The sequence below is a fragment of the Anabas testudineus genome, chromosome 17 (assembly GCF_900324465.2).
Source record: "Anabas testudineus chromosome 17, fAnaTes1.2, whole genome shotgun sequence".
Lineage (NCBI taxonomy): Eukaryota > Metazoa > Chordata > Actinopteri > Anabantiformes > Anabantidae > Anabas > Anabas testudineus.
Genome location: NC_046626.1, coordinates 3,039,211 through 3,067,059, shown reverse-complemented (window position 1 = coordinate 3,067,059; position 27,849 = coordinate 3,039,211). Strand labels below are relative to the sequence as shown.

At 41.1% G+C, this 27,849-nt stretch overlaps 1 protein-coding gene across 3 annotated transcripts in view; it reads right to left on the bottom strand.

Annotated features, from left to right (window-relative positions):
* Positions 1-19,499: 19,499 nt before the first annotated feature.
* The window catches only part of fam110b (family with sequence similarity 110 member B), a 47,995-nt gene continuing 39,645 nt past the window's right edge, over positions 19,500-27,849 (bottom strand). For 2 of the 3 annotated variants that reach the window (XM_026375491.1, XM_026375493.1), the window contains 2 exons: positions 24,402-24,814; positions 19,501-24,156 (listed from right to left, as the gene is read on the bottom strand). In XM_026375491.1, coding sequence (XP_026231276.1) covers positions 23,253-24,156; positions 24,402-24,814 — 1,317 coding nt within the window. In that variant the 3' untranslated portion in view covers positions 19,501-23,252. Of the gene's footprint in view, positions 24,157-24,401; positions 24,815-27,849 lie in introns of all 3 variants that reach the window. The other variant, XM_026375495.1, reaches the window with a different exon arrangement.

Genomic DNA, 27,849 nt, shown 5'->3' with positions numbered 1-27,849 from the left:
GAAATGTGTAGAGTTCCTACACAACATTAAGCATCATTTACAATTATAATTGAGTGGTTTGGGTGAGTAACCTTGAGAAGGATGCACAGTGGATTTGTAATGAATAGTAATAGTAATAGTCAAAAATACGGTGGTGCAAATGGATTTAGGCTCCTTTTCCGGAAAAGGTTATCTACGGTGCTTTGTGTGATCCTGAAACAATAGACATAAGACGTAGACATAAGGGAATAAAAAGTGGAATAATTAGAAAATGTGTATACGATCTATTAGTGGTGTAACAGATTGCAGTGTTAGTGTGAACCATTTCATTTCTTAATGTGGTTAATAGAGAAAAGAGCAAATGTAAAATGGGCGAGTGAAAACAACATTAATACAAAAAATTCAATATATACATAGAATATGTAAAGATTGATGAAAATAGGTCAATAATAACAATTACGTAATTGGAAAAATTACATAAATGATATAAACAATGATTCTGATGATAGACAGGACATATTAGTGCTACTACAGGGTTTGAGTGTCTTGTCCAAGGACTCCTTGACAAGTAGTCAGCAGGAACTGGGAATTAAAACACTAACCCTAGGGTTTATAGACAAGTGCGCCAACTGAGCTAATGCAACCCCGAAGCTGGTCACCAGACTCACAGAACATCCGCAGCATGGTGCTGCAGACGTTGAAGGACCAAAGAAAATATCTAAGGAGATTGCTGAAAGTAGGCTACTAAAAATTGGTTAAGAACTATCCAATAGAAGAAGGTCATGTGGTCTGATGAGTCCAGATTTGCCCTGTTTTAAAGTGATCATGCCTAGTGCATAATGTACAAGGCTGTAGGGGCAGTGCAATGGTCTGGAGTTGCTGCCATTGGTCCAGTCTAGGTTCAGCTACGTTATGTGCTCAAAGAATGAGGTCAGTGGACTACCTGAATATACTGAATAGTCGGTTGTTCCATCAATGGATTTTTTCTTCCCTAATGTAATCGGCATATTCCAAGATGACAATGCCAGGATTCATTGGGCTCAAATTTTCACATAAATTTTACACATGGATTAGCCACCACAAAGTCCAGACCTTAACCCCATTAAAAATCTTTGGGATGTGCTGGAGAAAACTTCAATACAAGATCTTGGCAAAATTTATGAAACTCTAGATAGGAATGAATGTTGTGACATTGCAGAAGCGTATTAAAACAAAACAAAAAAATGGAAATGGTCTGTTTTCAAGATATACACATTTAAGCAATCCAAATCCACAACACAGAAACTCGGCAAATCCAAAATCCAAAGATAGGGAGAGCAGTGACTTACAGATCCGAGTCCGACTGACCAGCCAAACTGATGTACTTGGGTGGGAGATCATCAGGAGTTCAGGCTGGTTTAAGGTGAACAGAGAAAAAGCCACGGGAAAAAACTGGCTATTCACAGGCTGGAGAGGTACTACAAGCAGAATCTGGCCAAATGACTGGTAGACCGGCCTCTTAAATAGCCTCACTCACAGGTGCCAAATCATCAGAGCCAGGGAGACAGACAGGAAGTGAAACACCCTAGGCAACATGATTTTAGAACAAGGATCTGACAGAGTGCATTTTTAAGTTAACCTTATCTTGTCCTTGTCATTGAGGATAGGCATTTCCTGAAACCAAAAATGATTTAGTGGGAAACAGATGATGGTGAACAGATTTTAACACAAGGGTTTTACACTACTTTACTTACTTTCTGTTGTTATCAGGCATCAGCCCCCATTCCAGTCTTTAACATGCTTTAACATGATCTAGAGAAAGGAGACTCAACTCAGAGGATCACAGTTAGATGTAGAACCTAAGGAAAACTGTTTAAAAACTGCAGTTGGCTTACATTTAATGTCAGGATAAGGGGCCAGGGAATGCACTGTGTCAGTGACTGTCACAAAACAGATGGGCAAATCAGTGCAGAGCCTTAAAGACCTGCCCCAAGGTGTAAATAGCAGGAGACATTACAATGAGTGGTAAAACTTCCATAAATGACTTAGACTGTCATAGAAAGAAATTATGAATTTGCCATTTCCTAATGTGGCATTTTTATTTAAATATATTAAAATAAAAAAAAAGTAAGTATTTACATTATTTTTATTATTATTAATTATAATTATTATTATTACAGCCTCAAGCCTTTTTCAATGCTTTAATTTTGATGCTACAAGCTTGGCACACCTATTTTTGAGATTAGAGTGGACGGGGAGCGTCGGTGCACAGCCATTTTCATTTCTCCAGAGATGTTTAATTGGGTTCAAGTCTACACTCTAGCAGGGCTATTCAAGGACATTACCACAGATGTCCTGTAGCCACCTTTTTGTTATCTTGGCTGTATGCTTAGGGTCGTAGAAAGATGAACTTCCAACAGGATAACAACCTAATCTTAGGTCCAGAGCACTCTGGAATAGGTTTTCATCAAGGATGTCTCTGTACATTGCTGCATTTATCTTCCCTCTAGCACAGGGGTAGCACAGGCAACCTGTATTCTCCACCATGAACTACGTTACAAACAAACACCGCTCACGCCTCAAAGACGACAGCTTATAAAGCGTTATAAGGATGACAGCTCAGGGCATTTTCTGTTTGCTACGTGGATAATTTAAGTTCAGATTTTTAATTCATTCGAAAGAGACCTTAAACTCGGCATGTTTTTTTTGTCATTATTTTTTTGAGAGTTCAACATGTTCAAAATGTGTTTGTTACATAAATGAAATTCAATTTTCCTTCATAAATGTTATAAGAAACACACTATAGTTGTTTATACAAAGCGTAAAGGTAAAAAAAACAATATTATCTTAATTTTAGATGCCAAAAAGTATTTGCGGCTCCCAGTGTTTTCTTTTCCGTGGAGACCGGGTCCAAATGGCTGTTTGAGTGTTAATGGTTGCTGACCCCTGATCTAGTTAATCATCTGTGGAAAAAAACAAGCAGTGCAGGGTGTCCTTAAGGATCAGGCATGAGAACTCCTGGTCTGGTCACTGTAAGGTGCAACTACTGGTGATGTCAATGAAAACTTTACAATATCAAATAAAATGTCAAATGTGTTTACATATTCTGATTAAGGCCAAACTGGGTACATAGACAAAAAAATGTATTTTTCTGTGGTGGTTTTACCCCATTATTGGTACATTATGTGAAGAAATGTAAAGCATCTTAGCCTAAGATATGATAGGATCAAACAACAAACTATAAAATGTCATGTTTTAATTATCATAAAGACCTTTTTCTGTAAACATAAAAAATTATTGTGAAATGATAAAGCAAACTACACTTATTGCTGTGTTAGCTGTAAAAGACCATAGTCAGCAAACACCCTCAATCAGGAGGATTGGTCCTGCTGCCTCTCCCGTTTTTTGTAAGCTAGTGTGAACTAGAAAAGGTAAAGGTCATGGTACATTTGAAATACAGCCATGTAAATTACAACAAGAGCAATAGGAAGGACGCTGTAACCTGAACTTTTCTATGTCATATGCACTTCCTCGAAGAGGCATTGGGATCAAACCTCATTTGCATACTAAGCAAAAATACCCCGAAAACAGCTCACTCTGTCAGAAGGCTTAAAAAGTACATTTTCAGACAGGCCAGTGGAGGCGATCCATATGTTTTTTTGGCAATTTACAGACACATTCTTGGGACATCTAGGTGCAGTATTCTTTAGCCTGAAAAGCTGAATAATTCGTCCACTTAAAGGAAAAAGTGCCAAAATGTCAGTGTTAGAGTAAAAAATTATTTATTCACTGATTTATAATTTTCTTATTACAATGTTATGTCACTCATAAGGATAATTTCTGTTTTCTTACTTATTGTCATTATGTAGGATAAATGTGTTTGATGTTTAATTCTGTAAGCAACAAGAGCATGTTGTACTCTGCTGAAGCTGCACTCTGCACACAGACAGGAAACAGGAAAGGTCAGAAAAAGGTCAGCGGCCTTGAACAGTTCTTGTTGCTGTACGCCTATAAGAAATGTTTTATCCTTGTATGGAGTTCTTTTCTTACAAGTGTTTTATCTTTATATGGAGTTTCTTTTTTCTTGCAATATGATCATCCTATATTTATTGTAACCATAGCATACGCCCACATTTGTAACTTCAGGGAGTGTCTCATTTTTAATAAAAAGCTTGTAAAAAGGGGAGACAGACGGAGTCGGAGATGGAAATTCCTGAGTGAAGCATTTATGATGCTAAGACCTCAGGCTGGCTCCCCTTGCAAGTAAAAAGGCCGAACAAGTGTCCTTGTTGTGCTTTATTGTCTCTGTCTCTTAGTGTATAAAAAGTGTTGTGGCTATTTTAGACAAGACAGTCAGTACTGAACCCCTTAATAAAATGATCAATAATAATGGTTTTTATTGTTTGTCTACATTATTATGCTAAACACACATCTCAGATTATACAAAAATATAAAAAATTTAATTTTATTACACATAAATAAATACATGTATAAATGTATAAGTAGAGGTGACATGACAAATGTTATCAGGATGGCGCCGCCTCATGTGTCTGCCTGTTGCAGAAGCTCCCATTAGATTGTATTTTTGTAGTTAGTTTGTGCGTTTTTTTTCCGTTCCTTACTATTCTCTTTATACTCTCCTTTTAAACAACTTACTTCATGTTGGATATGGCTTTACTTATGATTTTTCCCCATTTTTCATGACTTTCAAACACTCTATGTACTGATGGGGAATAACAATGGATGCAACCAGGAGCAGATGCATTGTTTACATCAGAGATCGGCTGATCGCGCTCTCCCAACACTCACTCACAACTTTTTTTTCTCCACACATAGTGTAGCATGTTTATACCAAACAACTCAATTTTGGTTTCATCTGTTTCTGTAAGTCTTTAGCTGACACTCTAGGATTCTTCTTCACCTCATTCAGCATTCTGCGCTGTGCTCTTGCAGTCATCTTTACAGGACGACCACACCTAGGGAGAGTGGCAACAGTGCTGAACTTTCTCCATTTGTAGACAAGTCTGTGAACGTCAAGGCTTTTGGAGATACTTTTGTAACCCTTTCCAGCTTCATGCAAGTCAACAATTCTTGATCGTAGGTCTTCTGAGAGCTCTTTTCTGCGAGGCATGGTTCACATCACATCGGACTTCACATTTCATCAACACATCCAATATCAGCACACTGATTGGACTCAAGGTTGGCTCACTCCTGGCTCCAATTAGTTCTTGGAGACATACTTTTTCCACCCTGCACTGTGAATATTTACATGTTATGTTCAATAAAAACATGAAAACATATATTGTTTGTGTAGTATTATTTTAAGCCGACTGTATTTTTTATTGTTGAGACTTAGATAAAGATCAGACCACATTTTATGACAAATTAATGCAGAAAACCATGAAATTCCAAAAGGTTCACAAAGTTTTTCTTGCCACTGTACAGGGAGAAGAGGAAGGGAGACAGGACTGTCTCCTGTGGAGCACCTGTGCTACAGACTACAGTGTCAGAGAAACACAGTTCTGCAGGCAGGAATTCTGGGGATGCTTGGCAGAAATAATACACATAGAGCCTTTAAGAAAGCCTGTTTGTGTGTTTGTATGTGTGTGTGTTGTCACTTATCACTATATATAAGTATACTGACACGAGTCACCTAATGAACAGATACTGTTCATATTAGGTTTATGTCTGTCAGTGTCTGTGACACACAGTTAACATTTAGTGTACGTCTTGAGATCGACTACCTCTAACAATAAAACAATCTCTGACAATCAAGTAATGTACAGCCTTAATCAGGACCTACAGTTAGTGTTGCTTCTGTAGAGTTAACTTCCAGGGTTTGGAGTTCCAGTGCTTTCATATGTGTTCTTTCACGATCACCCCATCTCCAGGTTGAAGGGAGTGCAGCGATCCTGTGGACTGTGTAGGAAGTGCATCCTTCCCCTTTTGAGATATTTCAGATAGCACAGTGGACAGATTTTTGCAGTACCTTAACATAGTGTCCTGCATTGTGTGCAGCACAGATCATGCAAGCTTCACAGTGTTTTTGTGCACAAACAGAAAACCCTTTTGTATACCAATGTTGTGTGAGTGTATCTAGCATCCCATGTGTCAATTTAGCAAAGTGTGGAAAAAAGTGTTTCAGGGGGCAAGGTTTTCATTGGGTTTTCACCCCACCACCATCAGTGAAGTGTGCGCTGTCGCTCTTACATAGACGTGTTTCCTTTGGGGTAGAAAAAGACTGCATTACCATTAGGGAGGGGGGCTGGGGAATGAGAGAAGGAGAGAAGAGTAGGGGAGGAAAGTAGAAATGGTTTACATGCTGCAGCCTTAGCGGCCTTGTCTGTAGGCTCGTGCCTAACAAGACAAAATCATGGAAAGAAGTGTGTGCCTGACATTTGCAGATAGCTATAGCTGAAGGTACCAAAATAGCATCAAGATATGCTGCAACCTTGTCATGATGGAATATAGGTTTTCCATCAGATTTAAGGAAGCTCCTCTAGTGCCAAAGTTGTGTAGAACACCCAAAACATAGCAACCGTCTGTGTAAATGGTTACTAAACAACCTTCTGCAGCTATTAATGCTTCCGTGAATGCTGCAAGCTCAGCAGCTTGTGCAGAGAGTGGCATAGGAGTGGGCCAGATGTCAAAATTTCAATTTCAATTTCGAGGGGTACATACAGCATAGCATGGGAGCGTTAGACAGGAACAGGAGCAGGAGCAGCAGAGGCAGCAGCTGCGACCGGAACAGGTGCGGCAGGAGCAGCAACTGTGCCAGCACCATCAGCTGCGATGACAGGAGCAGGAGCGGCCTCGATGGCTGGAACCGGGACCAGGGAGGATGCAGATCCGGGGGCCTGGGAGAGAATTTTAATTTAAATTAATTTACACATATCATACAGTGTGCTACATTGTGAATCCCATTCATTATCATGCACATATATATATGTATGTATGTATGTATGTATATATATATATATATATATATATATATATATTCCCCACTCTCTCCTTCTTTGGAGCGGTCTTTATTCCTTCAAGCTCGGGTCTAGGAGCTTGAGGGTTTTGCGCACTATCTTAGCTGTTCCTAGGACTGCACTCTTCTGGACAGAGATCTCTGATGTATCTGGAAGTCCCACAGGAGCTTAGCTCTGTCATTCTCAACCACCTTTGGAGGTGTGTCCCATTTTGACTTTGGCACTTCCAGCCTGTACTCGGCACAGATGTTCCTGTACACTATGCCGGCCACTTGGTTATGGCGTTCAATGTATGCCCTGCCTGCTAGCATCTTGCATCCTGCTGTTATGTGCTGGATTGTTTCCGGGGCATCTTTGCACAGCCTGCACCTGGGGTCGTTTCTGGTATGGTAGATCCCAGCCTCTATCAACCTTGTACTCAGAACCTGCTCCTGTGCAGCTGGGATTAGTTCCTCTGTGCTGTCTTTCAGTCCTTCCATGAGGGTTTCTCCTCTTCCTTCCCTTGCTCCTCTGGAGCCTGCTGCCTGCGGTATTCGCTAAGCACACCATCAGTTGGGGCCATCTTCCTGATGTATTCATTGAGCTTAGTTGTTTCATCCTGGATAGTGGCTTTGACACTAATCCTCGCCCTCCTTCCTTCCGCTTAGCGTACAGTCTCAGGGTGCTGGATTTGAGCTGAAACCCTCCGTGCACTGTAAGGAGCTTCCTTGTCTTAATGTCAGTGGTTTCCATCTCCACTTTTGGTCAGCTTATTATGCCAGCGGAATACCTGATGACCGGGAGGGCGTAGGTGTTGATTGCCCGGACTTTGTTCTTCCCATTCAGCTAACTTCTCAGGACTTGCCTCACTCTTTGGAGGTTCTTAGTGGTTGCTGTTTTCCTTGCGGTCTCTTCATTGTTACCATTTGCCTGTGGGATTTCAAGGTATTTGTAGTTATCCTCGACATCTGCTATCTTGCCTTCTGGTAGTTCTATCCCCTCAGCTCTGACTACCTTTTCTCTCCTTGCTACCATCCGACCACACTTATCCAATCTGAATGACATCCCGATGTCATGGCTGTATATCCTGGTGGTATGTTTTAGTGAGTCGATGTCTCGTACGCTCTTGGCATACAGCTTGATGTCATCCATGTAGAGGAGGTGGCTGATCGTTGTGGCATTTTGTAGTTGGTATCCGTAACCAGTCTTGGTGATGATCTGGCTGAGGGGGTTCAGGCCTATGCAGAACAGCAGTGGGGACAGAGCATCTCCTTGGTATATGCCGCACTTGATCTTGACTTGGGCAATCGGCTTGAAGTTGGCCTCTAGGGTTGTTTTCCACTTTTCCATTGAGTTCTGGATGAAAGTTCTTAGAGTCCTGTTGATCTTTTACAGTTCCAAGCATTCCATGATCCATGTGTGAGGCATTGAGTCATAGGCTTTCTTGTAGTCAATCCAGGCAGTGCACAGGTTGGTATGTCTGGTCTTACAGTCTCTGGTGCTTTTCTCCTCTGGTGTTACTACCAATTCCTTTCTGGGCACTGCTAATGTATTGATCCATGTGGCTGCTATGATGCGTGACAGGGTTAGGGTAACTTCCATGTTGTGCAAAGGCATGTTATTGGGCGGTAGTTGGATGGGAGGTCCTTCAGGATCAGGACTGTCCAGCCTTCAGTTAGTCATTCAGGGTGGATTCCAACCACTAGTAGGTAATTCATTTGTGACCTTGGTCTCTCCTGGTCTCAACTTCTCTGGTGTATCTCTTCAGCTGGGTAGCCAGGGCTGTGAGCCTTTGCTTGGCAGTCTCCAAGGCCTCAGGTATGGTCATCTTACTGTACTTCTTAAGCACCTGGTTCTTCTTCATGCTGCCTTTCTGTAGCTCTGATATTTGGCTAACCTCTCTCCGTGTTGCCTTGATCTTGGCTTCCAACCTCTGTTTCCATGGAAGATCTTCTAGCAGAAGATGTGAAGGTACTTCACTAATTATTCGTAACCGGACTCAGAGGCCGCAGGTGTCCATCTTAGCCATGATCTTCAATCTTAGGTCAGCTGCGCTTGCATTAAGCTTGGAACCCAATCTCTGATTGTGGGCTCACCGCTGACCTGTCGTCCTGGCTCCCCCTTGCCGTAGCATTTGTGTTGTCAACCTCATCAATCTCTAGTTGTGACATGAGGTGTTTCTTGCGGATGTTAGAGCACTGTGATACTAGTTGTTTAGGTGTTAGTCTTGATCATGAGTTTTGTGTGTGTAGTAGCATTCCAATTTAATTCAATTCAATTCAGTTTTATTTGTATAGTGCCAATTCACAACAGAAGTTATCTCAAGGCACTTTACAGTGTGAGATTTAAGACCTTACACAAAATATTTATACAAAAAAAATTATAGAGAAAACCCAACAATCCCATTTGAGCAAGCTTTAGGCAACAGTGGAGAGGAAAAACTCCCTTTAGAGGAAGAAACTTCCAGCAGAACCAGGCTCATAGTGGGCGGCCATCCGCCTCGACTGGTTGGGGTGAGTGGAAAGAGAAGAGAGAAAACAACAGCAGGCAATAAGACAACAACAAGCAGCAAGAACATTGGGCAGGTCAACTGGATTCTGGCGATGTACAGCTCCAGGGATACCGAGGATACCTGCAGAAAAGTACAGAGAGAGGAAGACAGAGAGGAGGAAACACAACTACAGGAGAGAGAAGACACAAAGTTAACGACATGCAATGGTGGCATTTCCATTGATATAGGAGAAAGGAGAGATTAGAGGAGCTCAGTTTGTCAGTAGACTTCCCCCAGCAGACTAACCTATATCAGCAAACCTCAAATCAAAGTAAACCTGCAGTCTGAGAACGTAAAGTTCTGCTTGAAAGATATGGAACTATGAGTTCTTTGAGATAAGATGGAGCCTGATTATTAAGGGATTTATAATTGAGGAGAAGAATTTTAAATTCAATTCTGGATTTTACAGGGAGCCAATGGAGAGAAGCTAACGTAGGAGAAATATGATCTCTCTTGCTAATTCCAGTCAGAACTCTGGCTGCAGCATTTTGAGTTAACTGGAGGCTTTTTAATGAGTTATTGGGACGTCCTATTAATAATGAATTACAATAGTCCAGTCTGGAAGTAACAACAACAACAACAACAACAACAACAACAACAACAACAACAACAGGTGTCTCTGAGATTTATAGGCCCAAACAGTATAACTTCTGTCTTGTCTGGATTTAGGAGAAGGAAATTGGAGGACATCCAGGCCTTTATGTCTTTTAAGCATGCTTGAAATTGGTTTCATAGATAAGTATAGCTGGGTATCATCTGCATGACAATAGAAATTTATTGTGTTTCCTAATAATATTGCCTAAGGGGGACATATATAAAGTGAAAAGAATCGGTCCAAGCACAGATCCCAGTGGAACTCCATAGTTATATATCTCATTATAACTTATATGTATGTTATATGTGTTACAAACTGGGACGGACGAGGACCAAACGGGTATGAACAAAAGGATATTTATAAACAAAAAGGGCAGGGGACACAGGGAACTAACAAACACTAACAAAGTATCAAAAGAAAGAGACCCGAACACACGGTGCTACAAAGTACAAACAAAACCCTAGCCAAACATACAAAGTGCCAACAAAAAACCACGCACTAATGCGGACATGAAACTAACAAACTAAATGTACAAAGTGACAAACCAAAATCACTGCGCAAGGCAGGCAAACAGGAACAAACATACAAAACTAACAGGACAAAGTATCAACTAAAAATGCTGCATAAACGCAGACCAAACAATTCAAAACCTACAAACCAAAAACAGACAGGTGCCTCACAGACAAACGAACGAACGAACGAACGAACGAACAGACCGACCAGAGATGGAGGAGTAGTGTGCAGCATGAATGAATAAGCAGAAGTGACAAACCAGCACCGAACTGAGGACTGAGGGGTGCTTTTAAAACAGAGTGATGCACAGGTGACTTGAATCTGTAATTAGTCCGGTGTGTGGAGTGGAGGGTGGAAAGTGGAGGAAGTCCATATATGGTGTGAGACAGGAGGGTGAGACCAGAACAAAACAAAACCAAAGCTGCAGACAGGGGGCAGAGGGAGGAACTGTAACAATATGTCTCTGCTAAACTACGTTAGCAGAGACTGTATTTAACTACAGACCGCGTGTGATTATAGGACTCACTGGACAGTATTACCTGTTGTCATCCAGGTTGTGTTGCAAAGTTTGTCGGAAGAGGTGGTATGCTGACAACCCACTGTGGCTTGACAAACTTCCAAAGAGGTTTACAAACGTGTTGCCAGCAATACTCACCTACAAGAAGGCAATATGCAAATTAGTTATGGATGAACTCAGGCGCACAGGTAACTCACCCACAGACATGGCAAGCCAGATCACAGAGATAATGCACCTTAAATATGAACGTGCCAACCTGGCCTTCCTCCTCAGCTGCCAAAACATCATAGATGGTGAGTCTGGAAAGTATGGGCAAAAAAACATCACTAAGTTCAAGAAACAAAACCCGCTTCTTTTGGTGAATACTCTGATTCAGATGGCATGGAATGGGATCTCTGTTTCGGCACACTACCTGACTGACTGTCTGCTTTATGAGTACCAGCACCAGAAGGAGGCCATAAAAAAATTGCTGCAGGGAATGTTTGGGCAGACAATCTGCTCAGACCACACCCGTAAAGTTGCTCGGAAGGTCACCTTTTCATCTGGGACAATGTCATCACATGCAGTGATGAATGAAAACTGGATGATTGTTTCATGGGTGATGGTACAGTCCAAGACAGAGAAGTCACTGGGGCCAATGTTTGAGGGACTTGCGAACCGCTACAGCACTGCAGGAATAAAGAAGGCTCAGTATGACTGGCTATTTACTTTGCAATAATTACAAATTACATTTCATATCATATTTTGCAGTTTGATGGCAGTTCATCTAGGATAAGCAAGTTTCATTACTAGTGCTCAACTCTGAGGGGTATACTATTCCCTTTTTATCTCCTTCAGGTATTGCTGTGCAGCATTTAAGGTGGCAGAATGTGTTTCAGGAGAGCACCTGAACTGGGATGCTTGGCGGACATCTGATGCCATTGCTGCTGAGGCCACTTCGAGCAACCTGTTGTACACATGTACATCAAGGTCCCATTACAATACAGACATCCTCATCAAGCTGCACTTGTTCCACTGTATGAGGTGGTTTCTCCGTGAGTGTGTCTCAGAGCATCATCCCCTGTACAGCTCTTTTGCCCAGTTCTTGTCTGCAGCCTTTTCTGTGGTGGATTAGGAAGGCCTGCAGCGGCTTTAAGACGCTTATAAGTTTTGTAGGATTCAACCTGCCAACCCCACAAAACAGCACATTCACGATTCCACCACCGGATGAGCTGATCCAGAGAGTTGAGTGGGTTTTCCAGCACTTCCATCTTGCTAAAAACCCAAATGGTGTGTCTCTCTTTAAGCCCTCAATGCTGAAGGTGTGGCGGATTCAGCGGGTGCACATCCTCCGTGGTTGCCTTAGTGATCCCCGAGGTGGAAGGTGGGATCTTGTACAGACATGGAGTAACAGTGCAACTCGTGTTTCTCCAGAGCTGTTTTAAGCTCAGGGGATGACTGGGGTGGCCCGGTGGAATTACCAATGTCTGGTGGACTTGAAACTGCCAGGTGTTTGCCTTCCAGCTGCCTTTGACCCAGCTCTAATTGCAGATCTCAATGCAGCCTCTGAACGTGTGCTCAGACAAGTTAAATATCCTGCCCTTCATCTGTCTGCCAGCGACATCGGGGAGGAGTTTGGACTGGGGTATGTGGAACCTGGTTTTCGTCCAATTCCACTTGGCTGGGATAAGCACAGCACCAAGACAGGCTCTACCCATAACCCCCATCTGTGTGCTGCTCCTCAAGGCAGCTCATCTGTGACACGGTCTGAGCTTCTGCAGGCTTTCTCCGTAGCTCCAGCAAAGCTGTTTCAGTCTCCAGCCTGCACTCCAGCTGATGCTGTAGATGATGGGACTCCAACACCAGCTACTGAACTTAAGACTGAGCCAGGTAAACAGTTGTAAGACATTAGTGGAGATGAATCCAAGAGATTTCATTTCTTAACTGTAGTTTTTAAAAAGATATTTAACGTATTACTAAACTTTCATGTACACAAATCAGACAGTGGTGTTTTTTCATCCATAAGAGTGTGTACCTTTAGTTTAACTTCAAGAGGGGCAACAACTCTGGCACACTCTGACAGTAGGGAGTGAGACTACCTCTGTGCCAGTAGTTACCATGCCGGTCGCAGAGGTTAACCCACCTCCACCTGTATAGCCCCTTGCCACACCTCTAACCCCAGACTCCATTGAAAAAATTGTTCTAGACATCATGGAGAAGCAACAACAACAACAGAAGCAGCAGCAGCAACAACAACAACAAGGGCAAAAGAAGACACGGAAAACTTGTCTCTCCTGTGGCCAGACAAAATAAGATATGAAAATGATGTTTTTTCCGTCCACTTTTTTTTTCCCAGCAAGCTCCTGTCAGGTATTTCTACTGCTCCACAAGAGCAGTTTATGGTGCTGAAGGTCTGACGATTCCAAAAATGCCCTTTGAAGACTTTGCCAAGACACAGTTCTTTCAGCTGGAACTGGATGCCACAAAGAAAAAGAAGGAGGAAAGAGAACAGCAGAAAAGAAAAAAAGGACTGAATCACAGCCCACAGGACGCAAGTGTTGGTTCTGTAAAATGGAACTGAAACAGGAACCAAACAGCCCTCACATTCATACAGGCTTCTCAGGAATTATGGGAAAGTACATATACTGCTACAAGTGCTTTGTGTGACTATTCAATACTGTGACTGTTACTGTTGGTGATATGGTCATTAAACACCATTTAATTCGTTAATGTGTACATGTCTCATTAAGATAAGTCAATTAAGAGCTCAGCTTGGTAAAAACATAATGGCAAATTTAAATGAATTACAATTGAGTAATAAAATATTTTAAATTGACAAATTTTTAAATTATCTAAATTCCAGGTCTTTAGTTTTTTGTATATGTTTTTGTATGTATAGGTTTTTTGCCTCACACATAGATCATGGAATGCTTGGAACTGTACAAGTTTAACAGGACTCAACCTTCATCCAGAACTCAATGGGAAAGTGGAAAACAACCCTAGAAGCCAACTGCAAGCCAATTGCTCAAGTCAACATCAAGTGCGGCATATACCAAGGAGATGCTCTGTCCTCACTGCTGTTCTGCATAGGCCTGAACCCCCTCAGCCAGATCATCACCAAGACTGGTTACGGGTACCAACTACGAAATGTCACAACCATCAGCCACCTCCTCTACATGGATGACATCAAGCTGTATGCCAAGAGCGAACGAGACATCGACTCGCTGATACTTACCACCAGGATATATAGCCAAGACATCAAAATGTCATTCGGACTGAATAAGTGTGGTCCCATGGTAGCAAAGAGAGGAAAGGTAGTCAGAACTGAAGCGATAGAACTACCAGAAGGCAACATAGCAGATGTTGAGGATAGCTACAAATACCTTGGAATCCCACAGGCAAATGGTAACCACGAAGAGGACGCAAGGAAAACAGCAACCACTAAGTACCTCCAAAGGGTAAGACAAATCAAATCAATCAATCAAATCAAAAGTCAGCTGAATGGGAAGAATAAAGTCAGCGTGATCAACACCTATGCCCTCCCGGTCATCAGGTATCCCGCTGGCATAATAAGCTGGCCAAAAGTGGAGATGGAAGCCACTGACATCAACACAAGGAAGCTCCTTACAATACACGGAGGGTTTCACCCCAAATCCAGCATCCTGAGACTGGACGCTAAGCGGAAGGAAGGAGCGCGAGGATTAGTGAGTGTCAAAGCCACTATCCAGGATGAAACAACTAAGCTCCGAGAATACATCAGGAAGATGGCCCCAACTGATGGCGCGCTTAGTGAATACCTCAGCCAGTAGGTGCCAGAGGAGCAAGGGAAGGAAGAGGAGGAACCCTCATTAAAGGACAATCCGTAGAAGAAGAAGAAGAAGACAGAAGAAGTGGCTGATGTCCACAAATCCTACCAGTGGCTAGACAAAGCTGGACTGAAAGACAGCACAGAGGCACTAATCCTAGCTGCACAGGAGCAGGCTCTGAGTACAAGGTTGATAGAGGCTGGGATCTACCATACCAGAAACGACCCCAGGTGCAGGCTGTGAAAAGATGGCCCGGAAACAATCCAGCACATAACAGCGGGATGCAAGATGCTAGCAGGCAGGGCATACATTGAACGCCATAACCAAGTGGCCGGCATAGTGTGCAGGAACATCTGTGCCGAGTACAGGCTGGAAGTGCCAAAGTCAGAATGGAACACAACTCCAAAGGTGGTTGAGAATGACAGAGCTAAGCTCCTGTGGAACTTCCAGATACAGACTGACAAACTGGTGATGGCCAACCAACCTGACATAGTAGTGGTGGACAAACGAGAGAACAAGGCTGTAGTGATAGATGTAGCAATCCGAGGTGATAGTAACATCAGGAAGAAGGAGCACGAGAAGATAGAGAAATATCAAGGGCTGAAAGAAGAGATGGAAAAGATGTGGAAGGTGAAGGCACAAGTGGTACCCGTGGTGATAGGAACACTTGGGAATTTTATTTATTTTATACATTACTATATATAGTGAGACCATCGCTACTTTGTATTAAGAATCTGAAAACTAATAAGGGAAAAGGAAATTGCAAGTACTTCTATAATTCTCCAGTAAATGGTCCACAATTTACAGGAGAAGCAGGGAATTCAATCACCGATTCTATGATTAGCAGACAACTGCTCTACTGCTTGAGCCACAGCCGCCCCAAAACTTGGGTCATGTACCAATGGTTACAAGAAATTCGGAGATCAGATTCAAAGATACAGAGAGAAGGAAAGTCTGGTGGTGCATTCTTTGCGTAAAAAATGTATTAAGACTTAACTTTTTTTATTTGACCTGCTCACCAAATTCAACATGAGTGCATAAGGGCTTCTTCAATCTCTGCTAATGGCTAATTTTATGACATACTGAGGGAAATATGCCCTACCTACAACCCTCGGGGATGGGGGTTGTAGGACAACCACACCAAGCTTCAAATTAGGAGCAGATGTTTACACGTGCAAAAACACAGCTACCTTTTATTAAACTACAACACACAAACCATTAATAACATTATTGTGGTTGTGTGGATGTAGAGGTAAACAATATTATCAGTAATGAGTCAGAGCAGAGTTTGCGATCAGTGTAAAAGCATGGTAAACCTCCTATTTGCTGTAAATCCCACACAATTGTTGTACTGTTAGTTACAGGAAGAACAGGTCATCACTTGTAAGTGAAAACAGTTTATTCAAATGTCCTTACCTCCAGCCAAGCAAAGTGGCCATGATCCTGAAAACTGGATCAGTCACAATGGATTTAAAGTGGTTGCAGGTCAGTGCACTTAACACTGCCAGATGGAAGCTGAAAAACAATGTGCTTTGCAAGACTGTCATAGGGAATAAAACCTATATCTATATATTATCCTATAAATGACTCTTACCTGTGTAGTGGTTAAGAGTTTAGATAGATCGTTTTTCACACATATTATTTTATGGAGTGCATTATATAATAATGCACGTGTTAAGCATATCATGTTATTACAATCATTACCCACATACTGTCTCTGTTCCTACAAACACATAGGGTGGTTTTGCCACGTGGGTCGTTTGTCCCTTCTTCATCTGCAGATGCTTTGGTGGGGGCATGATTCGAGGCTGGCCTGTTATCCTGGTGCTATTCGCACTACGGCTCTAATCGCACAGAGGTACTTGTGGCCTTTGCTTAAGGAGGACATCAAGTGGTACTTGGCTGCCTGTCGATCTGCGCCTGCAACAAGCCCCGCTCAAGCACCTGCAGGTTTATTGAGACCTCTTCCTGTCCCGTCACAATATTTATTCCCAACGCAGAGCATTAACTTTTTACGAAGATCTTGTATTGATCAAGATGATTGATGTCTGGAGAGCCAGACCGCTTCTCCAGCACATTCCAAAGATTCTCAGTGGGGTTAAGGTCTGAACTCTGTGGTGGCCAATCCATGTGCACGTCCATCCAGAAAGTATTCACACTCACACTGCAAACAGTACCTTATAATGATAATGTGAAAGATTGGTGGAATGATTCATAGGTGGTTGTTCTTCTGGAAGGTTCTCCTCTGTCCACAGAGAAACACTGGAGATCTTTAGTGTGACCTTCGGGCTCTTGGCCCTGACTAAGGCTCTTGTCTCTCAATCAGAAGAGTCCTTCCATTTACAGACAATGGAGGTCACTGGTTGGGACTTGTTGCAGAAATTTTTCTGTACACTTGCCGAGATCTGTGCCTCAACACAATCCTTGAATACAGATTTAATTATGATATTAAAAATATCTTTAACTCTGTTTTGTCTTACACACCAACTGAGAACGTAATATCATCATAACAAAAACCTGCTCAGTCTGGTTATTTTTTGACACTGCCATGGTGTTTAATCTACACATAGTCTAAATAAACAACCTGAAACCTTAAAGATAGATTAATGACATGACTTGATGATGCTTGAACTAAAACATTTGCGGAACACAATATATAGTTGCAAGGGAAAGTAATATCTGGTGAAGATTAGATCACATTTGACCAACTTATTGGTCAACATTGTCTCTCCAGACTGTGACTCCCTGTGCTTCTCCTGACAAATCCTCTGGGGCTGGTTAGGTTTTCCTCCACCACGCACTTGATTTTAACCAGATTAACAATACTCCTTTTACTAACTTGTCTCTCCTTAATAGATCTCTGCTGCCAATCAGCCGCCCTGAATGTTCCTGTGTTCACCTCCAATGATGACATTTTACTCTATTATTCTGTCTTTCTTTATGGCATCTGGTATTTTAATCAGGTCCTCAAAACACTAAAATCATTACAGTAAAGTCAGGCCAATATGGACGCATCCAGTGCCACCACCACTGAAGTTCGTTACTGTTGTAGAGACCACTATCCAAGCCCATGGGAAACATCTAACCCAGGTTAACAATCAGATTTCTTTCTTTGTGGGGAAAAAGGATAGGATCCCTTGCTCATGCATTGACTTCCAGTGCCTTAATAGTGTCACTGGTATAACTACTGTTAAGAATAGGTATCCTCATCCATTACTAACTTCTGCCTTTGAACTCCAGCAGGGGGCCATGGTCTTCACCAAAGATGTAAGAAACACATATCAACTGGTGTACATTAGGGAGGGAGATGAGTGGAAAGCAGGCTTTAACAGTGGTCAGGTCAACTGGTCATTTTGTTCATGTCCCTTTGGGCAGCACCTACTTCAAAATCAGTTGTTCGTAAAGTCAGAGTCTACATTATTGAGCTGAGTTGAGCTTCCTGACAGCCTGGTGAATGAAGCTGTCGTAGCCCAGAGAGTCTGCTGTCTCCCCCCTGATGACAGAAGACTGAAGAAAATGTGAGATCACCTGCAATACTCAGGTCTTTGTGAGTGAGATGAGATCCTTTGGAAAAATACACAGATGATCTTCTGAGCTGTCCTCACAATGCGGTGCATGACTTTGCAGCATGACGTGGTGCACATCACCTGCAAAGTGTGCATCACACAGTGATACAGCTGGTCAGGATGTCTCTGTAGAAAGTGCACAGGCTGCTGGGGTTCGGGCTATTCTGAGTTTGCAGAAGAAGTCCAGATGCTGCTGTGCTTTCTTGGCCAGTGATGCAGTGTCCAGTCCAGGAGAGGTGTTCTGTGACGTGCACACCCATATGCATCACCGAGTTGTTAATGTAGTAATGGACAAGAAAGAATGGGTAAATGAGTGCTCAAGCTAACTCCTGGTCATCACAACATTAACAAGACTTACAGGTGGTGTTGATATTGTGACTGACATATTTTGGTTGAATCCCAATATACGACCTTGCTGCCACAAATACAAGATTTGGTGGACATCAAAAGCTCTAGTGATCAGATGCTGCTTTTGCTCAGAGTGCAGTGTCTAATGCCAAGAGCAGTTGCCTATCTTGCTTTGTTAGTAATTTACTAAAATAATGAATCTGTTTATTCTATTTTTTACTTTGCAATTTGCACTACTTTAAACTACCACAGACTGAGCCACTCATGTCATTCACATTAGCACTATTCATTCTGTATATATGTCCAACTGTAGATGAGATTTTTTATCCTGCAAATATGAGTATACTTCTAATCCAACTCAATATATTATCATCAATATATTATAATCATCATTATATTCTCTTTCCATTCATTCCATCTATCTGTTTTGCATATATATGTATAGGTAGCAAATCTTTATCTTGCATTCTCCACTGCACACATACACTGGAAATATTTTAGGTTTATGGCACAACCTAACAGTACCTATTTAATCAGATCTGTTCTCTCTTATTGTTGCACATCTGGCTAAGTATTTCATGGACTCTGTATAATGACAATATAGTTGAATCTAAACTAATGTAAAACATCAGTGATGAGCCTAGGCGAACAAAACCATTTATTGAAATAATGCAAAAGAAACTAATCATGAACCTTTCCCAATAAGCAAATTGTAAGTTTCCACACTGAAAAACACAGTCAACACTAAGTCTCTCATATAATCCAGCCCAGTTTGATCAGATTAGTTCTGAACCAGAGGCAAAGAGCAAAAGAACACATTTTTGTTCAGACGAAGAAAAACTGAAATCCAATACACTGCTTTTTCAAAATCAGATTTATACATTGTTCTTACAGCAATTACACATGGCAAAAAACCCTAAAACATAAATTCTACAGGATTCTGTCAAAAACAAAAACACACTATATGGACAGATGTGACAATGAAACATGATGATACTGCTAGAAAGTCTCTTGGGCTACAGAGAGGACACACTAGGAAGATATGTGGTAATGACAGAATAGCCTGTTGGGACAGGAACATGCTTAAATGAGCTGACTTCACTTCAGTTCAACTTTTGTCTTGTTTAGGGTTTGTCTTGTTAGGGACTATGCTTTAACTAAAACTCCCTTAAAGATCCCCAGTGCTGTTTTGCGCAAACACGTTAGATTAGATTAAAATAATTTAAGTTGGTTTTTCATAAGCAATGGTGGCTGATCCTAATGTCTCTGTAATAAACACACTTGATGTAAGCCAAACTGATACATTTGCATAATATCGCTAAGTGTGAAATTATTTATACATTTGATTTTTACATGCCCATATGCGTAATGATACACTTAGTGGTTAGTGCCTAAAGTAAAAATTTGCTTCTGGCTGCAGTTATACTCATAAAGCAAAAGTGAAATGCAAATATATGAGGAGACTGTGTGGATTAAAATAAGAGTGAATCTGTATCATCAGTCATGTGTAAGACACCTTCCTGCACCATGATTCATATGATGATTTGGTTAACTGTCTGCTGAAACACATTAACTTTAGTTTTGAGTTTAGAATGCATTGGATGTGGAATAGTGGATTTTTCTCCCTGTTCACAGTAGTTAAAGAAAACATACTGCTATGATCAGTATAGGGAGGAGGATTGTGTGACAACCTCAAATGTTTGAGGTTTCTTCAAATGACCACTAAAAGACAGGAAGAAAATGTATGCACGGAAAATCATTTTTAGGTATTCAGGAGCTGTACCTGAAGATGTAGCAATTTGTTAATTAACCTAGATATGGTTATATATCTAGGTTAGATATAAATGACTAAATGACTAAATGACTAAATGTAGATATCAGGTCTAATCATGAAATTGTAGTACATCCAACTTCAACTAATCTCAGGGACAAGCACTGCGCTAGATGATGCCCTCTTCTGATTTAGGACTGAATCAAGCATTGTGCAGTTTTAACAGAGAGCAGAGAGAGAGCAGGACATTGCAGCTACTAGTACTTCCTCTTTAGAGTAGGTAGGTTTTATTTATTTAACAATAAATAAAAGAATTACAAGTAAAAACAAACAAACAAACAAAAAACTATAATAGTTACTATTTCCACTGCATTCTGTTCCACAACTGTATTTGGCACACTGACCATACAGACCATGAAAATATTTGAATCGGTATATCTATGGTATTGCAACATTATGCTTTGTAAAACATGATAGACCTTCTTTATTTTTATTGGTTCAGTTGACAGGAAAATAGGTACATTGGTAGTTTCTCAAAATAATTCAGAAGTCAATAGATTATGAGAGGAATGAGAAAGGAAATTTGTCCACACCTGCATCTTGGAGCGTGTGTTTCCTAGTTGCATTACAATTTATTGTAAATGTGACAGTAACCTGATCTCCCTTGCAAATCAGGTCTTTCATCATTACAAGAGACTAGCTAAGCAGTTGCTGCTGTTGTGGGACACACTGAAGTAGATTTAGGAGAGGGGAAATGAAGGACTGACAGACAGTTGGTACATGCTGACTGAGGCACTACACTCATACCAATATGGCATGGCAATATGGAGATGGCCAGCCCTTGCTTCTGCCCTCAACATCAGAGGTTCCACTAGGAAATTAGGCTGAAGAACTTTGAGAAAAAAAAGTTTGAGGATGACACATCATATTAACAAGTTGTGACTTAATTGTACTTATTGTAAACAAGATAAACACCATGAATAAACTTAGATTAAAAAAAGTTCCTATATTAAGTGATATTATGAACTTCAGACACTCCAAGTTCTCCGATGCCTGTTTTCACTCAATTCACAATCTGATTAGCATTGCTTCATCTGAATACACCTCTCACCTGTTTGTTCCTCTTCCCCCTGTGCACTGTGGGCACTGTAATTGGCATGAACATACAAAGACTGGTAAAGCAGATTTGAAGTGCTGCATTCGGCATGATAATAAAGAGCCTATCAGAAGCTTCTGTTTATCCAACTTCCGCATCTTCCTTTGCACTAAATAAAAAAAAACAAAAACATTTTTCTGCTTTTTGTACTCACATCTCTTGAAACAAAAACACCTTTTTGATAGCACTTTGCTTTGATGTTTTTTCTCCTTGACTTAGATTTTGTTTGCTTGCCTTGTTCCTCACTTGTAAGTCGCTTTGGATTAAAGTGTCTCCTAAATGACTAAATGTAAATGTAAAATGTATCCTTGGTCTTTCAGCTTTCTCCCTGTTTAGCTAAAATAACCACTGTTAACTACTGCACACAAATAGCAATCAGCAAAGTCAAGTAATTCTCTGTAAGCTTTTTACATGATTATTTTGAGTGTTAGGTAGGGTTAACCCTAACCCTAGCCTATTAAAAGCACTGGCTATCTTTGAGATCATTTGAAGAAATATGCTGATTAAAAGCCAATCCATATTTAATGCTTTTGTAGATTCACCCATCTCCCAGTAAAGGCAAGCGTCTGCATTTTAAAACATGTATCAATCCACACACACTCAAAGACAGGTCTCATCAAAGACACAAGTTTGTTTTATTTCTCGGGCAGACTTCGTGCAAACAGCTGTTAAAATTTAACAGATCTACTGCTATTTTTATGTTGTCAGGGTATTTAATAATGTGTAATCTAAATGACGGACTAGGGCTCCCAGTGTGATATGAGCCTGCCAATTTCACTGTAGGCAGATTTCCTCTGCCTGATTTAGTGGGCAAGGAAATAAAATCAATAAATAGCCAACAAGAACATTTTTTTCTTTTCTATAAAATTCTGCCTGGTTATGACAATGTGGTGGTCTGCTGTCCTCTTTGCTCCTCAGGAGCTGCTGACAGGACAGCTGTCAGAGATGGTTGAGCAGAAGTTGAAGTGGACAGAGAGAATGATTCATAGCACTTATGCTCTGGTTGACTATTTCTGCTACTGGGGAAACAACTGTCGATGAGCACAGAACCAGGCACATTTGAATCAGTGAAAAGATCAGAGATGTGGGTGATGATTCAGAGGTGTGAAACCAGACTATAACAAAATGAAAAGTTAGTTCAAATGAAAAGTTTGACAAGCCAAGATGTCATTTAATGTTACTGTGAGAGAGAGTTAGTTATAACTGCAGTGGACTGTGAATTTGTCACGCTATGGGTCCTTGGACAATAGTAGTGCATCTTGCTCTTGCTGCTTAAACAAACTGACAGACTTTGTTTATTTACAGAGGAAACAGTGTCAAACAAGTGTCTCATGTTTGATGAACATTTAATTCCTTTCTTTTTTTGTTTTCTTTCTGTTCATGTTATTCTAGAAATAAGAGGATATCTTTCCTCTTCTCATTATTAACTTCTAAATAAATTTTCTCTGACCTAGTCTCACCTGTCAGACCTTCTCTTCCATACAATTCGAACAGACAGGACACAAACAGGGCACACATTTGTCTATTGTGCTTGTCCTAAACATGTGAGACTTTTTGCGTCTCTTTTGCCTGTTTGATGCTGTACAGCCACTTAATAACTCTTGCATTTCGCTCTACAGCTGAGATGCCATATGGAACACGTTCTCCGGCTTCTTCGTCCTCATCATTGTCCCCGTCTGACAGCCCATCATTGGAGGATTGCCGCGACTGGTCACAGTCTGAGGAGATCATAGAAGCTGATCGGAAGTTGAGGCTGACAATGTCTGAGTTGGCTCGCGCAAAGTTCTCTGGACCTACTGCTTCCAGCTCCTCAGGGTCGAGACCACAATAGTTAAAAAATCTTTCCACATCAGCTCCAGCCCGGGCATAACGGTCTGACAGGTCTGATTTAGATCTGTGGAGTGTGGATCGACAAGCCACTGATGAACCTAGTTCAAGCTCCAGGTTGGGATCACCTAAAGTACTGGAAGGATCTCCAAAATCACAAGTTAGCGACTGAGGGGTAGTATTGTCAGAGGGCAAGGGAGCTGAAGTAGTACGAGGGGGAGGCAGTGATAAGGAAAGTGCTGGAGGAGGGAGACAGGAAGGGTTTGGTTTTGGTGGGAGAGGTGGAGCTGAGGAGCTGCTGGATCGGGCAGTTCGGAGTGGCTTGCCATTGCACAGTCGCAGAAGGTCAGATGAAGAGTGGGAGGTAAGCAAAGGTGAAAGTGGGAAGTGATAGAAATCGCTTTTCCCTCCTACAACTCCTCTCTCGTCCACAACTCGTCTACTAAGGTTTAGGTTTCCTCCATGTTGCTGACTGCAACGTCCTCCGCTGTTAATTGGAGGCACCTTGAGAGAATGGGAGAAGGATCGGAGGGAGTGTGAGGTACTTGGACTGGGAGCCGAGTCTAGTGGTTGCTCATTAAGTGTCATTGTAGATCGGTAGGTTATTGGCAACCTAAAAACAAAAAGATGAATACATGTCATGCAGTATAATAAAGTCAACCAAATCCAGAGTGGGTAAATAGCTGATTTGGAGAGTATATACAAAGGACATAAGCTGCTCTTTATGTATATTAAGTGTAGGGAAGATAAATCGAGCACACTGCTTGAATGTTAAAGTATTATGTACACAATACTAATACTTATATATAATTATGTATACTACTTCACACAATACAAAAGCCCAGCATATTTGCCTACCCTGACGGTGTCCAACTTCTGGCAATTCCCCCTGATGACCTCATCAGCACAGCACTTTTAGCCCCACTTCCTAGTCCTTCAGATCCAGCTCCTGATGAGGACGAAGAGTTCAGCAGATTTTTTAGGATCTCCAGGTTTAAATTCTCCCGTTTGCTGCTGGTGCTGCTTGTTGCACATGTGTCTGACTTGGCATTGTTATTGGATGCTTTGAAAGGTACCCTGCCTCCATTCCCTACTCCGCCAATTGCAGAGCCTCGCTTCGACAGGAGGGTGTGACTGACAGGAGGTTTGGCCAGAACAGGTGGTTTAATTGGTTCCTGCTTGGCATTGATAACTTCCTGGCTTTTCACATACTTGGCTTTGTCAGCTTCTAGTCTCTCTACAGCACTGAGGCGCTTTGGGTTAGGTTCCACCTGAGACAAAACATAAATATAAAAATATTACATTAAAAAAAATTTGTAACAAAATTTTTTTTTTAATTAAATGAAAAAATGCATGAAAAAATCCAATCTGTTGCAAAAGACAAGGGGTCCTGACAGGATATTCCATGTGTCAACTACTAGGTGGTATTGGAGACTGCTAAACTATCTGAGAAGTAAGAGTGTTTGAGGAGTTGAGATGGAGCTACACTATGTTGTACAGCTGGGCTGAATAATAGGTGTTACTCAAGTGGTCATGTACTTCATTTATACACCAACACTAAGAATACAAAACACAATGTGAAAAATGCACAACAAAACTACAAAAATGTAGTAAGATTTCACTCACAGGGGGATGCAGCACAGGGAAGTCTAAGGTTATTAAGATCAAACTGGGGCTGCTAAACTAGTTTGCTAGCACAGTCACGAAAAGTAACTAAAACTTAAACCCAAGGAGCAGAAGGACACTACAATGCAGTTTTTGAAGCATGGAGCTAACACTAGGATCAGGCACAATTTTCAGCATCCAGCTGCCAAAGTTGTTCTTTGTCTTTGAGCCTAGTATCCCCTTAAATCTTAGCAGCAATGATTTCATGAATTACTTAACAAATAAAATCATAACTATTAGAGAAAAACTTTATCAGATCTTCTCTGCATACTGCATGGATGGTCTTGTATGTACAATAGCTCTAAATTAATTTGTAAGACCACACCCTTACTTAGACTGCTTTCCCCCATAGAACATTCTGAATTAATTTCAGTAATTAATTCATCTAAACCATTAACATGTCTCTTAGACCCCATCTCAACTACATTGCTCAAAGATGTCTTACCCTTGATCAGCACGTCCATATTAGATCAGATCAATCTGTCTTTACAAACAGGCTACGTACCACAGGCTTTTAAGTTTGCTGTAGTCAAACCTCTACTCAAAAAGCCTACTCTGGATGCCGGGGTGTTATTAAATTATGGACTAACATCCAATCTGCTGTTTATCTCTAAAATTCTTGAAAAGGTAGTTTCTAAGCAATTATATCACCACCTGCGCAGGAATAACTTGTATGAAGATTTCCAGTCAGGATTAGGAGTACATCATAGTATGACAACAGCACAGGTAAAGGTCACAAACGATCTTCTATTAGCATCAGACAATGGACTACTCTCTATACTTGTCTTGTTAGGTCTTAGTGCTGCATTCAACACTGTAGATCACAACATTTTATTATACAGACTGGAACATGTCATTGGGGTTAAAGATAGATTCCAGTTTGTGCATGTTAATGATGAGTCTTCCATGCACACCAAAGCTAGCTATGGAGTTCCACAGGGTTCTGTGCTTGGACTGATTCTTTTCACTCTATATAACCCCCTTAGGCAATATTATTAGGAAACACTCATTGCTATGCAGACGATACCTAGCTATATTTATCTGTGAAACCAGAAGAAACTAATCAATTAATGAAACTTCAAGCATGCTTAAAAGACATAAAGGCCAGGATGCCTTCCAATTTCCTTCTTCTAAAGTTAGACAAGACAGAGGTTACTTTATTTGGTCTTAAAAATCACAGAGACACTATGTCTAATCACATTCCCACCCTAGATGACTTAGCATTGGCCTCAAGTAACACTGTGAGAAATCTCTGATCTATCTTTGACCAGGATATCTCCTTTATTTCATACATAAAAGAAATCTCTAGAAGTGCCTTTTTGCACCTGAGAAATATAATTAAAAATAGGAGCATCCTGTTCTGAAGTGATGCGAAAAAACTAGTCCATGCAATTGTTACTTCTAGACTTGACCATTAATAGGATGTCCCAATTACTTAAAAAGCCTCCAGTGTAATGCTGCTAAAATGCTGCAGCCAAAATTCTGACTGGAATTAGCAAAAGAGATCATATTTCTCCTACGTTAGCTTCTCTCCATTGGCTCCCTGTGAAATCCATAATTGAATTTAAAATTCTTCTTCTTAAAGACTTCATAGTTCCATATTTTCCCAGCAGAACTCTCCGTTCTCAGAGTGCAGGTTTAATTGAGGTTCCTAGAGTTTCCAAATGTAGAATGGGAGGCAGAACTTTCAGCTATCAAGCTCCTCTCCTGTGGAACCAGCTCCTACTTCAAGTTTGGGAGACACACCCACTCTACATTTAAGACTAGACTTACAGTGGCAAGAAAAAGTATGTGAACCCTGCTCCAATCTTCATCTAACTCACAACAATACAAAAGCACAGTCTGTTGAAAACAATAGTACACTAACATTATATGTTTTCATGTTTTTATTGAACATAACATGTAAATTTTAACAGTGCAGGGTGGAAAAAGTATGTAAACCCCTAGCGTAATGACTTCTCCAAGAGCTAATAGGAGCCAGGAGTGAGCCAACCTTGAGTCCAATCAGTGTGATGATATTGTATGTGTTGCTGAAAGCTGTCCTGCCCTTTAAAAACACACACCAGTTTTGGGTTTACTGTTGCAGCACTGTTGCTACTCTCCCTAGGCGTGGTCGTCCTGTAAAGACGACTGCAAGAGCACAGTGCAGAATGCTGAATGAGGTAAAAAGGCATCCTAAAGTGTCAGCTAAAGACTTACAGAAATCTTTGGCACATGCTAACATTTTTGTTGATAGCAGTACTGGCAAAATATTCTGTGGACAGATGAAACCAAAACTGAGTTGTTTGGAAAAAACACACAACACTATGTGGAGAAAAAAAAGCAAAGCACACCAACATCAAAACCTCATCCCCAGTGTAAAACATGGCAGAGGGAGCATTATGGTTTGGGGCTGCTTTGGTGCCTCAGGGCCTGGATAGATTGTTGTCATTGATGAAAAAATGAATTCTAGAGTTTATCAAGACATTTTGCAGGAAAACGTAAGACCATCTGTCCGCCAACTGAAGCTCCACAGAGGATGGGTGATGCAACAGGACAATGAACCAAAGCATACAAGTAATTCAACAAAAGAATAGCTTCAAAATACACCTTCTGGAGTGGCCCAGTCAGAGTCCTGACCTCAACCCGATTGAAATGCTGT